The sequence below is a fragment of the Ruditapes philippinarum genome, unplaced genomic scaffold (assembly GCF_026571515.1).
Source record: "Ruditapes philippinarum isolate M1 unplaced genomic scaffold, ASM2657151v2 ctg18471_1_1_1_1, whole genome shotgun sequence".
Taxonomy (NCBI): Eukaryota; Metazoa; Mollusca; class Bivalvia; order Venerida; family Veneridae; genus Ruditapes; species Ruditapes philippinarum.
The window spans coordinates 1,707-16,772 of NW_026863444.1; the positions used below are offsets into that span (position 1 = coordinate 1,707).

Genomic DNA, 15,066 nt, shown 5'->3' on the forward strand with positions numbered 1-15,066 from the left:
CTATGTAAATATATAGTGCTCTTACTGCTATATTGCTGCTATGTAAATATATAGTTTTCTTATTGCTATATTGCTGCTATGTAAATATATAATTTTCTTACTGCTATATTGATGTTGTGTAAATATATAGTGTTCTTACTGCTATATTGCTGCTATATAAATATATAGTGCTCTTACTGCTATATTGCTGCTATATAAATATATAGTGCTCTTACTGCTATATTGCTGCTATGTAAATATATAGTGTTCTTACTGCTATATTGCTGCTATGTAAATATATAGTGTTCTTACTATTATATTGCTGCTATATAAATATATAGTGCTCTTACTGCTATATTGCTGCTATGTAAATATATAGTACTCTTACTGCTATATTGCTGCTATGTAAATATATAGTTTTCTTACTGCTATATTGCTGCTATGTAAATATATAGTGTTCTTATCGCTATATTGCTGCTATATAAATATATAGTGCTCTTACTGCTATATTGCTGCTATATAAATATATAGTGCTCTTACTGCTATATTGCTGCTATGTAAATATATAGTGCTCTTACTGCTATATTGCTGCTATGTAAATATATAGTGCTTTTACTGCTATATTGCTGCTATATAAATATATAGTGCTCTTACTGCTATATTGCTGCTATGTAAATATATAGTGCTCTTACTGCTATATTGCTGCTATGTAAATATAAAGTGCTCTTCCTGCTATATGGCTGCTATGTAAATATAAAGTTTTCTTACTGCTATATTGCTGCTATGTAAATATATAGTGCTCTTACTGCTATATTGCTGCTATGTAAATATATAGTGATCTTACTGCTATATTGCTGCCATGTAAATATATAGTGCTCTTAATGCTATATTGCTGCTATGTAAATATATAGTGCTCTTACTGCCATATTGCTGCTATATCAATATATATAGTGCTCTTACTGCTATTTTGCTGCTATATAAATAGATAGTTTTCTTACTGCTATTTTGCTGCTATATAAATATATAGTGCTCTTACTGCTATATTGCTGCTGTGTAATTATGTTGTTCTCTTTCTGCCATATTGCTGCTATGTAAATATATAGTGCTTTGTTTTCTATATTGATGTTGTGTAAATATATAGTGCTCTTACTGCTATATTGCTGCTATATAAATAAATACTGCTCTTACTGCTACATGCTGCTATGTAAAGATAAAGTGCTCTTTCTGCTTTTTTGCTGCTATGTAATTATATGCATGTAGTGTTCTTACTGTTATATTGCTGCTATGTAATTATATTGTTCTCTTACTGCTATATTGCTGCTATGTAAATATATAGTGGCCTTGCAGTGTAAATGTGCAGTTCCTTTACTGATGTGTTGCTTGTCCGGCTATGTTAATAGACAGTAATCTAACTGTTGTGATGCTATTAGGCAAAAAATAAACAGTTCTCTTACTGTGTGTTGCTGTTATGTTTTTTAATGTTGACGTTGTGTTGCCGTCACGCTAATATACATTGATCTTACAGCAGAGCTGCTGTAATGTAAATATACAGTCTGTTGTCCAGTGAATACATAACGTTTTTATTTGTATGTAGCTATTATGCTATTATACAGTGCTCTAACAGTTGTGTTGCTGATTTCTTAATAAACAGAGGTCATACTGATGTGATGATATAATGCAAATAAACAGTGCTCTTATCATTATGCTGCTTGTCTGTAAAAATATTATATGTTATTTTGGTTTAAGAGTGATATATGTGGATATATTACCTGCTAAGATTTTTATATCACCCGAGCCGTTAGGCTCGGGTGATATTTTATCTTGGCAGGTAATATATCCACATATATCACTCCAAAACCAAAATAATAATTTTATTACCCTTCCCCTCCCGAGTTTAGACGATTTTTTAAAAAATCATTGCTGTTTCAAATGAAACGTCGAAATAAGATTCCCTTTAGGGTACCTCTTTGTCACAACATGACGTCACATGAATACATGACGTATTTTTCCCGTACCTAACGAATGTAAACAAGAGAAAAGGAGTAGTCTATTGAAAGCACTTTTTTGTAATTAATATCAAGCTTTCACAAGGTCATATTTGTTTTCGATACTGATCGTAATATGTATGATTACTCTACTTTGGTAAATATTTATCATTTGACAGTTAAAAAGTGCTTGTAAATCGGAATTTACACCGCGTAAAATCGAACCGTACGCGCATCACATCAGCGCATGTTGTTTACTACGTTGGGTACCCAACGGGGAAATTTAGTGTGTATATTACCCGTCTGGCTCGGTTATATCAATTTCTTTCGGGTGATCAATATCCAATCAAAAAGGCGGAAAAAATCTGGAAGGGTAATAAACGGTGCTCTTGCTGCTTTGTAGTTGTGTTAAATGTTGTTTTGCAGTTATGTAAATATACTTTTTGCTGTAGCCTAGGCTATAATGTTAATATAGTGTTTAAATGGACTCTTTTTCGCCGGTCTTGCTATTTCTATAGTTCTCACCTTTACATATTTCTTCTTTATGTCTAGTACTGTTACTGATATATATTCTTGCATATCAGACAGGTGTTTCCGTTAGCTTTACTCATGCCGGAAATTTCATCTGGCATGGGGTACCAGATGAGTCGGCAAGCCTCGTCCCTTCGGGACGGATATTCCGATCAGAACCGCAAGATATGACAGATAATTAATGTTGTCACCAGATTCAAATATATATGCTTGCATCCATCGAAGTCATGTGATGAAATCACGTATATACATGTATAATTCTTTCAAAAGCTTATGACATGTAAGTTCACACAATTAATTACAGTGTTAACCCTCATATAAAATGTTTAATATTACTAAGTCCAGGTATACGTCATATATTCTGCGACTAAACATCTATTCTTATTTCAGGGATATCTCCTTCTTTCTCTGTTTTCGAGCCCAGTTTGGACAATATACCGTTGGCGAACAACGAAAGTAAGTTGTTGTTGTCTTTGTTTCTGTTGTTGTTGCTCATATGTTTTTGTTTCTTTCTCCCATATAAATCTTGTAAATTATAAATAAATCTATGTTTCTGAGAATCACAAAAGTCCCACATAACCAAACTACCAAGGAGTGGTTAAATTAGCACATGCCATTCCTGACGATTTGTACTATATTGAACATTATAACTTACCGAGAGCAGAATACAGTGTCCTCTCCTCTACAAGGATGTGGGGATGGGTCAGTGATTTGAAGCACTTCATTCGCCGATTTTACCTTAAGCAGAAACTTAAGCATCCTCCTTACTTTAATGCGGAATTGGTGATTGAGGCTGTATTCAACTAGAAATAATGGTTACCTCTACATTTTTGGGATTCGGGGGTGAGACGTTTGAAGTCAAAAACCTTAACCACTCGGTCATAGACGCCAAAATGAGATGAGTCGGTGATTTGCGGTGTGTACTACATTGAACTTTATCAGAAAGCACCTTTTGGGTCGAGGTGATTAGAGGATGTTGTTTATTTAACAAAACTACCTAGAGTAGTGCTGCTTTCTGTCTCTCTAGTTTTCCTAGAACTCATTTTATAACAATTTTATAAAAATCTTAGATATTGTTCAAACCACAGTCGAGCCCACTCGTGTATTATGAAGGAATATCGTAACGGCCTAAGTTGGGCTTCAGTCAAAGAGCCTTAGATTGAAAGGCAGTCATCTTAAATAGTGCACTTTTCCCAAATATCTTTTATCATTAATATCCTTTTTTCAGTTTATGTGGATGATTCAGAAGCTCAAAACCTATTCAACGAAGTAACGATTTACTGCTGGATTTTAACTACAAAAACTGGAGTAGTTACTAAAGCAGCCGGTGTCAACTTTACGTGGGCGCCACGGTGCAACAAGCACATTTTCTTTGCTTCCGCGTATGGCGATGAAACAACTCTTCCACCACTTCCTGGAATGCCTGTAACACCTACAGCAATGCCAAAAGTGACATTTGATCTAAGTGCCGGAAAGCGGAAGGAATATACGACAGCAAATGGCGATAATTTTGCGACAATATCTATCGGTGACGTGATATTTATCGATACACCGGAAGGTTATCAAAATTTGACAGAAAAATCGAGAGAAGTTTTACAATATCTATATTTAACTGAATTAAACAATTTTGATTGGTTCCTGAAAGCTGACGATGATACATATATGATAATGGAAAACCTCAGACATTTAGTGCGAGGTCTAGACAAAACTAAACCCTCTTACCTCGGATACCAGCTAGAACCATCGTGGTTTGACTCGCCGTACATGAGTGGCGGCGCAGGTTATATATTTAACAGAGCGGGACTTAAGTTACTCGTTGAAAAGGGCATACAGACCAAAGGAACGTGCAGAGAAAGCGGAAGTTTTGAAGATCTTGAAGTTGGTCGATGTGCTATTAAGTCGGGCGTTTCTATTTATAACTCTGTGGATAAATTTGAGCGTGAAACCTTTCACCCGGATAGAATACACGACTACATTCCTGGCCCCCCACCGCAATGGCTTTATTACTACTCAAGGAATAAGCCAAAAGGCGTAAGTAGGACATTTTATTTCTTTTATAACACCAACCAACTTTGCTTTGTGTATAACTGATACCAGTTCAGAGACGTCATTCAATATATCTCCATCATTTTGCTTTTTATATGTAAATAAGATTGACTTCAAATATAAAATCACGATTTTCTTCTTGATTTAGTTACAGTTCATTTAAACACAAACCTTGCAATATAACGAAAATACAAACAAAGGTAATTCATCTACATAGACAGAGAATCATAAGTCAAAATTAACATGAAAAAATTGAGATTAAGAAATATTTTTGACATCATTGTCTTCCGACGCCATGTTGACTTTTTGGTTTGATCTATATAGTTACTTTTTATGACAATATATAGGATTGTACAATGTCAATCCTTTACAAGGATAGGAGATTTTGCTGTATAAATTATGACAAAAGGAATGGTTCGAATCAAAATATGTTAATGCTCCAAGGATTGGTTTTACATACATTTATATGTTTCAAAGTCCGGTTTAACACCTAACCGGAAATATAACAGACCGTCTTAAATATGCAGGTGTGGATTTTTAAAGTGAAGCTTTAACGGGAAGAAGGACCGGACGCGAAATTTATTTCTTTTGATTCTTCCGTGATATTAAATTCAGCCACACCTCGTTCAGAAATTAAAGTAAAAAATACAAAATTGCATAATTATATAATCAGACTGGTTTACAATTTGTACGATATTCGTACTGCTGTAATAGTAATACCTTGGCTGATATATATGGAGGGCGTTCGTTGCCAAAATTCCAGACATGTTAAGTGTTCCTTTTAAAAATGACTTTTGAGAGTGCGAACTGGTATGCCTACCATTTTTATTGTACCCGTACATAGCACATATTATGCCTCTTAATTCAATCTTTTAATTGAAGGTTCCTGCCTTTATATAACAAGTTTACATATATATCGTAACAACTGAGCTAACATCTAAAATGACAACAAATTTACAAGTTCGTATCTTCCATTGCATGCAATACATATGCATGTTTGAACACTTATAGATCTGAAATATACAAATGAAATGTAAAACTCGAATACAGAAAATAGAGTTTAAGAGTTGTAGAACTACAAGAGTACGTTAACACAGTAACATGTTTAAAATGACAAAAGTAGATTCACAAAGTTAAACGATTTTAAAATAGAGTGAAATAAGAATTCCTAAAGAAAGCCCAACGCGGCAAAATTAAAAATGTTTTAAGTCAAGCATAACGCCCCGCCCCTCTCGGAGTATTTACGAACTTCTATTGCGGACAGGTATAAAACGGCGCCTCTCCCATATTTCAAAATAAAACTTTTTGAAGGACAACATACGGCATATTTCATAACATATTTGTTACATTTGTTACAAAAGTTTTGTCACTAGCAACATCACTTGAAAATTGCTGAGATGAAGATAACTTATGCATTACTTATTATTTAACATCGTGTTCTTATCAGTTACAAATTATTTATCATTTTAGTGATTAGCCTGTCCGTGCTCTGCCTAGTGCCTTGTCCTGTGTTTTGTTTGGGGTCCGCCTGGGCTTCTTGCCACTTGTTCTTGTTGCTGGGTCATGTGGGGTTGCGTTCACTGAGCGCCGCCTTTCCTTGTTGATCTTGTTTATCATATATTCCTGAGAAACATCGGCGATTTGGAAATCTTTAGGAGAAACAATGACCAACTTCAAGGGAGTATTTTATTGATAATGCAAAAATCCATCCAATATTTTTATTGGTATCATTGAAAAATGTATTGGCACAAATTTCATTTTCAACAAAAACTATGCAAGTATTTGCAAAAATAGGATTTTAAAGCGGCCACCGAGATTTCCTTTCGAAAATCAAGAAAATACTTATCCGTAGCACATATGTTCAATCTTGAATAAGGTATTTTCAGTATGAATAAAAACTTTTTGCACTTGTTCATTATCCCTCATGTACAGATTCAATCAAACCGAGTCTGCAATTCTTATGTAATTTTGTTGTGATTAATGCTTCCGAGGGATCACTTTGTTTCCAGATTTTTATACTTCACAACAGCAGGTGTCAAGTGCCGTGTGGCAGCTGTAAAAAGTTGCCCCGTACTTCACTTCAGTGTTGTTATATTTTTCTGGTCGGTGCAAGCGCTATTAAGTGTTGAGAATTAAGTTCCGTTCAAACCGGTGCAAGGGGGCGTGAGGGATGTTGCACTTGTTCATTATCCCTCATGTACAGACTCAATCAAACCGAGTCTGCAATTCTTATGTAATTTTGTTGTGATTAATGCTTCCGAGGGATCACTGTTTCCAGATTTTTAATGCACTTGTTCAAAGCTTATGGTCTTAACTTTCATTCAATATTCATTTTCTTTTTTGAATAAAATTCTGAAAGTATCTCAAAGTATCTAAAGGAAGCGACGTGATTTTTTTCCGAATATATGAGTGTGGTTTTAAGAGAGAAAAAAAAAACAACGATAAGTTTGAAACAAATTTTTAATACTTCTACGTAATTTATTTTCATTTTTAAGGCATCACTAGAAAGTTCATAAAGGGTTCTTTTACTTTAGTCTAAAATAATCAAAATTGATCAAGAAATAAAAAAGTAAGTAGGGGGCGCCATGTTTCTCTTACTGAATTTCAGACTGTTTTGATTTTTTTACTTGGAGATCATAAGCCGTTTTTCATGGTATGGCACTGACGTATCACATTGAAGGTTCCATGATAATCGCCATATTATCACATCTGCGGATGTTTCAAAATTAAAATTGTACCAGTTCATGTTGAATTTTGCTTAAGCCGGTGCTAGGGGGCGTGGATGGTAACTTGCTTTTTCCATTACCGTCCATGAACAGGCTCAATCAAACCGAGCCTGCAACATTCTCAATTATGTCGTTTTGAGCGTTCTTTAGGGATTCTTATTTTCTCTATTTTACAGAAAGTAACATGATAAACTTTTAAACGAAAAGTTAATTCATTTTGATTTAATTCATTTTTATTTTTAGGCATTATATAATTATGTATCATAAAGCGTATGAAACACACTTTTATTCCAATCCAAATTGATTACGAAATAAGGGAACGCCGTGTTTTCTTATCAATTCAAGAGTGTTATTTTCAGAAGAAAAAAGATAAATTTTGAAACAAAAAATTCAATACATCTATTTAATTCATTTCTATTTCCGAGGCACTCAAAGAAAGCTTATGGAGTAATCTTTCATTTGATGCCATTAATATTGGACTTTTTATAGAAATAAAAAAGGTTGTTTTCCTTCACTTCAGAGAGGCGGCGGGTATTATACCTGTCCGTACATGTACATTTCCGTAATAGAAGATCGTAAATACTCAGAGAGGGGCGTGGCGTCATACATGACTTAAAATCGTTGAACTTTGTGAATCTACTTTTGTCATTTTAAACATGTTACTGTGTAAACGTTCTGTTGTAGTTCTACGACTGGAAACACGTTTTATTAAATCATATTTTCTGTATTCGAGTTTTACATTTCATTTGTGTTTTTCAGGTACAGATAAATATCTACAAGTGTGTAAACATGCATGCTTATGTATTATATGCAATGGAAGATACGAACTTGTAAATGTGTTGTTGTTCTCCATGTTAGATCAGTTGTTAAGATTTACATGTAAACTTGTTATTTAAAAGCGGGTGTCTTTTACAATTAAAAGATTGGATTAAGAGGCATATCATTTGCTGTGCACGAATGCAATCAAAATGCTAGACATACATGTTCGCATTTTAAAAAGTAGTTTTCAAAAGGAACACATTACATGTCTGGAATTTGGCAACGATCGCCCTCCATAGATATATGAGACAGCATCCGGTGACCTTTCCTCCCTTGATTATGAGAACGGAATATAAAAAGAACGTCTGTTGGATGTGTTTTTGTTTGGTATTTCTTTATCCGATATTATAGCCAATAGTGGGCCATGCACTATTTCAATATATATTAAGCATATAATTCTTATATTACCGGACGAAACAGTACCGCAAAAAATGTTGCAGAATGCTTTAGCGGTGTTTATTAACAATTTTAAAAACAGCTCTAATAGTTTCAAAATATATTCAGAGAATTTCTGAAACAAAGCAAATTTAGAATTCAAAAAATACTTCAAAGATACCTTAAGTCAAACAACCTTTACCATAGAATAGTCCTACTTATACAAATATATTTTGTCATAAATCAATCAAGCAATCAATCAATCAGTCAATCAATCAATCAATCAATCAATCAATCAATCAATCAATCAATCAACCAATCAATCAATCAATCAATCAATCAAGCAAGCAAGCAAGCAAGCAATCAATCAATCAATCAATAAACCGTCTCATACATACAATAATTATGACTGCACGTGTTTTTGTTTAATCACAAATTGGCATTGTTGTTGTATTATTCTGACTCATTTTTGCTTCTTCAATAACTGTAAATGACCAGAAATGCTCCCAAAACACTACAAATCTTGCTATTCAATATCTATGATAAACAATTTTTCCTTTATTGTTAATATTTGATCAAAATATTTAGAGAGTATGACAATTACATTGTCACGTGACAACAATATCTCGTGACAGTCTATGAAAGATTGCACTTTGTGTGAAAGTTCATTTTGAAAGTGCATATATAGATCTACTTTATTTATTTTAGGGGTCTGAATGCTGCAGTCAGCTAAGTATTAGTTTTCATCGGATGTCTACACAAGATATGTTGATATTTGACCATCTTCTCTACAAGACCTCAGTTTATGGGCGCAACATGGCCGGAAAGTTCCCACAATTCTTTAAATATGGCGCCGTTCGACAATTGCCGAATGGCATACCAACTATGAAAACGTCAAATTGAATTAGGTTATGCTTTATTAAAATATACAGTTTGAAATATGATTCTTGTGTATTACTATACGTAATTATATGCATAACCTTATAAATAAATTATAGTGATATTAATCATCAGAAGCCGGAAGTGAATTGATCGGAAGGAACGAATATTTATTACGCGCATGCGCGGACAAATCAACAGTTGCAAATTAATGAAATGCTCAGGATAACAGATACCTCATGTAAAAATGTTTATTTTGAAAATGTCACTTTGAGTGCTTAACAAATCTGGTGTAAGTGGAACCTTATATTTTCGTTTTTATTTTGTTTCACAATTCTTTTTCATAGCAGAAGTAAAAACAACACATATGTTTCTAAGTTATATCTAAATGCTTGTCACCAAGTAAATAGTATACTTCCATGTTATTGAGTGAAACTATTTTGTCAATAATCATTTAAATACTATAATATATATATATACATATTACAGATTTTTGCAGTGTATGGTCATGCGGTTTTGTTAATAAATCATTTAACAAATAATGACATCATATTTGTACAAAATATTCAAAATCTTAAAGAATTTATTAAAAGTATACACAATGTCTATGTAAAACATCTTTTATTTCTAAACTTATAACTTACTTATAAACTTGCTTGTTTGTTTGTTTTTGGTCGTTTCTTTTCATTCATATTTTATCACAATCATCGATGCAAAACATCATATTTATATGAGCCGCGTCACGACAAAACCAACATAATGGGTTTGCGACCAGCATGAATCCAGACCAGCCTGCGCATCCGCGCAGTCTGATCAGGATCCATGCTGCTCGCTATCAGTTTCTCTACTTGTTATAGGGTTTGTAAGCGAACAGCATGGATCATGATCAGACTGCGCGGATACGTTGGCTGGTCTGGATCCATGCTGGTCGCAAACCCATTATGTTGGTTTTGTCGTGACGCGGCTCATATCTGTGTGCGTGACATGATAAAGTTAATGATAAATACGGTTAGGATTATTATTGTGTTGTATATACAAGAAATGATGACACAATATTACAACAACTCTTGAAGAGTTTGAGAAACGCCTCATTTTACCATTTTAACTGTAATTATAAACTCGAAATTTCACTTAATATAGTTGCTTATCCTACATGTATAGTTCTCATAAGAACACGCCTCTTTAAAAACAACATTTCTTTCTTTCTTCTGTTGAGATTAAATTCAAATGTTTTGAATGTATTCAAAATGTGGTATTCAAAACACGTCTGCATCTTTTTCTGTCAAACATAAATTTTCCAAGTGCATTTCTTTACCCCTAATCGATAGATTAATATATATTTTTGGTCGGTTTGCCAGATTATATCTATCTATCTGTCTGTCTGCCTGTCTGTCTCTGCTTGTCATAGGGTTTTACCTAAAGTAACAGTCAAGGTGGTAATTCTTCGACCTACAAACACCAACAATCGGGTATTTGCAGCTCGATAACTTCTACCTGCCAAACCAACTTAAAAACTTAAAAGGGTTGAGGTCAATAGGGTCAAGGCCCCGAATGCATGACTTTATTCCGCATGTTCTTCTAAACAAATTCTACGGTCTTGCTGAGTTGTATACCATGTTTTGGGAATAAGGAAATTACATTGTACATTATTATAGGACGCAATTTGTCATTCATCAATTTAGATTATATAGCGTACATCACTGGGATGATTTTAAAATCAAAACGAATACAATGTTATCTTAATAACATGATACTTGAATACACGATGTTCTTCAATTTAATAAAAAAATATAAATTATTTTAAAATTTGTTATGTTTTATTGATTTTACTTTTATTGCTTATTTTCTTTCCAAAAATATTTATCTTTTCTCTCTAAAGTGTGACCAGAAGTAGTTAAAAATCAACGTGATATGGAAATAATTGTATGCTATTTGCAAGTTGTAGAAGGGACAAAACAAACTCACATTTCATACATTCAAGTCATGTCGTCTAGACAGCTTCCATGTCATTCGTATGTCAACTTAATGTTCTTTGCATACGTACTACGGGAAGTCTACTACTTTGAGCAAGAACTTCTATGCACTGTCACATGATGCCGAACGGTTTACCGCATTCCGATATATTGAGCCTGAAGATAAAAGTTCTTAGTTAAATAAAAATGGCCTAAATATAGGCTTCGATAATATACGCATTGCCTTCTATATATCTGTAATAAATACACCGCGTCCCTTTGATTTACAACATAAATATTGTATGTATGTGCGTAAGACTAATTTAGTGTTCAATAAATCATTGACATTAATTTAAATATAATTGTTACGAGTCGAAATATTTATATGGTTTTACACCACAACGTTAAGAAAAATCTTGCATATTATGCTTTTACACTATCGGTAACTTTCTACGAGTTCTCGTAATAGCTCATTGGTGTTGAAAAGCAATTATTTACATTATTCTATGAACATAAAGAAATATGAAATGCAAATAAATATACATATGTTGAACCTTTTTAATAATGTTCAACTCAAAGTATTCATTTATCGGTTTAATTTTTGGAACAATTTACATATTCCTTTGCAATCGCAGCTTTTCGGCCCTTTCCGTCAGGTTTCGGAGATAATAGCTGAGGACGTTCCGATTGATTCCTTTGCAGACCGGTTAAATTTATGGAACAATTTACATATTCCTTTGCAGACGATATTTCTGCACGACTTCCGGATTCTCGAATCCCATAATCCATATATAAATGGATTAACAGCACAGTTTATATACAGTAAACACCGCTTATAACGAACTCATTGGGACATTCAAAATCTGTCCTCATATCCGGAGTTCCTTGTAAGTATATAGCAAATTAGTTCCTTATATCAGGAGTTAATATAGCGAACATATTTACATATAACGAACTGATTGTTTACCATCGTCTTCCATTTTGAAGATCATTTGATTATAAGAAGAAAAAATAGTCATTTATTTCTTTTTTTAGACACAATTCCCGAGAGCGTACTTTTTGGAATTTGAAAATCCTTTGATATTTCAGTTTTAATTTTACTACCTTTCTCAATCTCTCATAAAAATATCATATTTTGTTTCAGTCAGTGCTTTTCGTTTCCTTTCCATAATTAAGAATAAACAAGATTTTCGATTTTTCCTTCCTTTTATATTGAATATTTTCTTTTATATATTTTAAGGTTGACTTTTACTTATCAAAAGATAAAGGCCCTTATTCAGAAACGATATTTAATCTCAATCTCGACCTAAACTCACGAAAGGTCGCCACAAGTAACGCTGGAGTAGACTTACAGTAAGTAACTCACAATGTGCAAAGTGGTATTCGTTTTGTTTTCTCAACCTTACCTCTCGTGAGGGAGACTTCAAAGGTTGACCAAACGGTTAAATTGCATAACATCACTCAATTTACATTGACAAAGTGTAACCATGTCGTTTAAAAGAGTGTATTTCTCCGAAGTGGAACAATTTTGATAAAGAATTAATTATTAAAAATCTTTATTTAAAAGAAAAAAAATAAAATAAAACGATTTTAAATACATGTATATGTTCGATAAAACAAAAGCACCAGGTGAAATTTAAAGATAATTTAATAATTTCCTAGTAGTAAATGCCAAAATACCAAAATAATGTTGGAAAACCTGAAAGACAGGACGAAAATCAGAAGCTTAAGAAAGTAGTGAAAGGCTTATAACAGGCATTTAGAACTGAGAAAAGAAATACATTTCAATAGCGTTAACTTTATTTTGAAAGTAGCATGCAATTTTTATGTCAATGAAATTCTTTTTGCAATACACAAGTATGTTTCCCTTTTTTAATCATCTTATGACATTTTGCCTCAGAAATTCTATCAATTTTATTTCTCAAAATTTCAACTTTTGCAAAGGGTATAATCATATTGCATTATCTTTTGATATGGAAGTCAAAATACTACATTGTTTACATTTTTCTACCATCATAACACATTACTGCACGTTCAGTGCAACTTTAAATAGTTTTCAATTATTTTTTAAGAATTAAAATAGAAAGAGGCATAACGTGCTTTAAACAAGACTGTTTTATTTAAATCTTTGTCGTTGGTATTTGCAAATATATAATCCTAATCTTTTTAATTTCTTGAATCAAATTCAGTGATTTTGTACATAATCCCCACGCGAAGAAAAACAACAAACAAAACAACCATGTTTGATTGTGATGCTGGAATATCTAACAACTGAAGCGGTAAATCATTTATCACTGAATCTAAGTATTGAAACGCCATACTCGTTTAGTAAAGTGTATTTTACATAAATCATGCTTAACAAATGTTCAAGATATTGTTTTGCTACGTGGATTTTGAAAATAATCATTGAACCATGACCAAATTCGATCTTGATCTGTATTTTCTCATGACATATCCATATGTGAAGTTTGAGTTGAATGTGTAATACCGTTGGGGAGATAATGAACGGAAACTGAAAATTTCATATTATTTTCAAAGTTAAAGGGGCATAACTCTGCCAAAAATCATTAAACCATGACCAAATTCGAACTTGACCTGTATTTTCTTATGACCTATCCATATGTGAAGTTTGAGTTGAATGTGTAATACCGTTGGGGAGATAATGAACGGAAACTGAAAAATTCATATTATTTTCAAAGTTAAAGGGGCATTACTTTGCCAAAAATCATCGAACCATCACCAAATTCGATCTTGATCTGTATTTTTTCATGACATATCCATATGCCAAATTTGAGTTGAATGTGTGCAACCGTTTCTAAGATAATGAACGGATAGCTTCTACCTGCCAAACCAACTTAAAAACTTAAAAGGGTTGAGGTCAATAGGGTCAAGGCCCCGAATGCATGACTTTATTCCGCATGTTCTTCTAAACAAATTCTACGGCCTTGCCTAGTTGTATACCATGTTTTGGGAATAAGGAAATTACATTGTACGTTATTATAGGACGCAATTTGTCATTCATCAATTTAGATTATATAGCGTACATTTCTAATCAAAACGAATACAATGTGATCTTAATAACATGATACTTGAGAACACGACGTTCTTCAATTTAATAAAAAAAATTATAAATTATTTTAAAATTTGTTATGTTTTATTGATTTTACTTTTATTGTTTATTTTCTTTCCAAAAATATTTATCTTTTCTCTCTAAAGTGTGACCAGAAGTAGTTAAAAATCAACGTGATATGGAAATAATTGTATGCTATTTGCAAGTTGTAGAAGGGACAAAACAAACTCACATTTCATACATTCAAGTCATGTCGTCTAGACAGCTTCCATGTCATTCGTATGTCAACTTTATGTTCTATGCATACGTACTACGGGAAGTCTACTACTTTGAGCAAGTACTTCAATGCACTGTCACATGATGCCGAACGGTTTACCGCATTCCGATATATTGAGCCTGAAGATAAAAGTTCTTAGTTAAATAAAAATGGCCTAAATATAGGCTTCCGTAATATACGCATTGGCTTCTATATATCTATAATAAATACACCCCGTCCCTTTGATTTACAACATAAATATTGTATTTATGTGCGTAAGACTAATTTAGTGTTCAATAAATGATTGATATTAATTTAAATATAATTGCTACGAGTCGAAATATTTATATGGTTTTACACCACAACGTTAAGAAAATCTTGCATATTATGCTTTTACACTATCGGTAACTTTCTACGTGTTCTCGTAATAGCTCATTGGTGTTGAAAA

At 32.9% G+C, this 15,066-nt stretch overlaps 1 protein-coding gene across 1 annotated transcript; it reads left to right on the plus strand.

Moving 5' to 3' along the window:
• Nucleotides 1–2,885: 2,885 nt before the first annotated feature.
• LOC132722116 (glycoprotein-N-acetylgalactosamine 3-beta-galactosyltransferase 1-like) lies at nt 2,886–9,774 on the plus strand (the record flags this gene model as incomplete). Its single annotated transcript, XM_060706550.1, is given in 3 exon segments — nt 2,886–2,951; nt 3,724–4,526; nt 9,170–9,774. Coding segments are annotated over 3 exon segments (1,064 nt in total), but the record flags the coding sequence as incomplete, so codon positions are not given.
• Between the last annotated feature and the right edge of the window lie 5,292 nt (nt 9,775–15,066).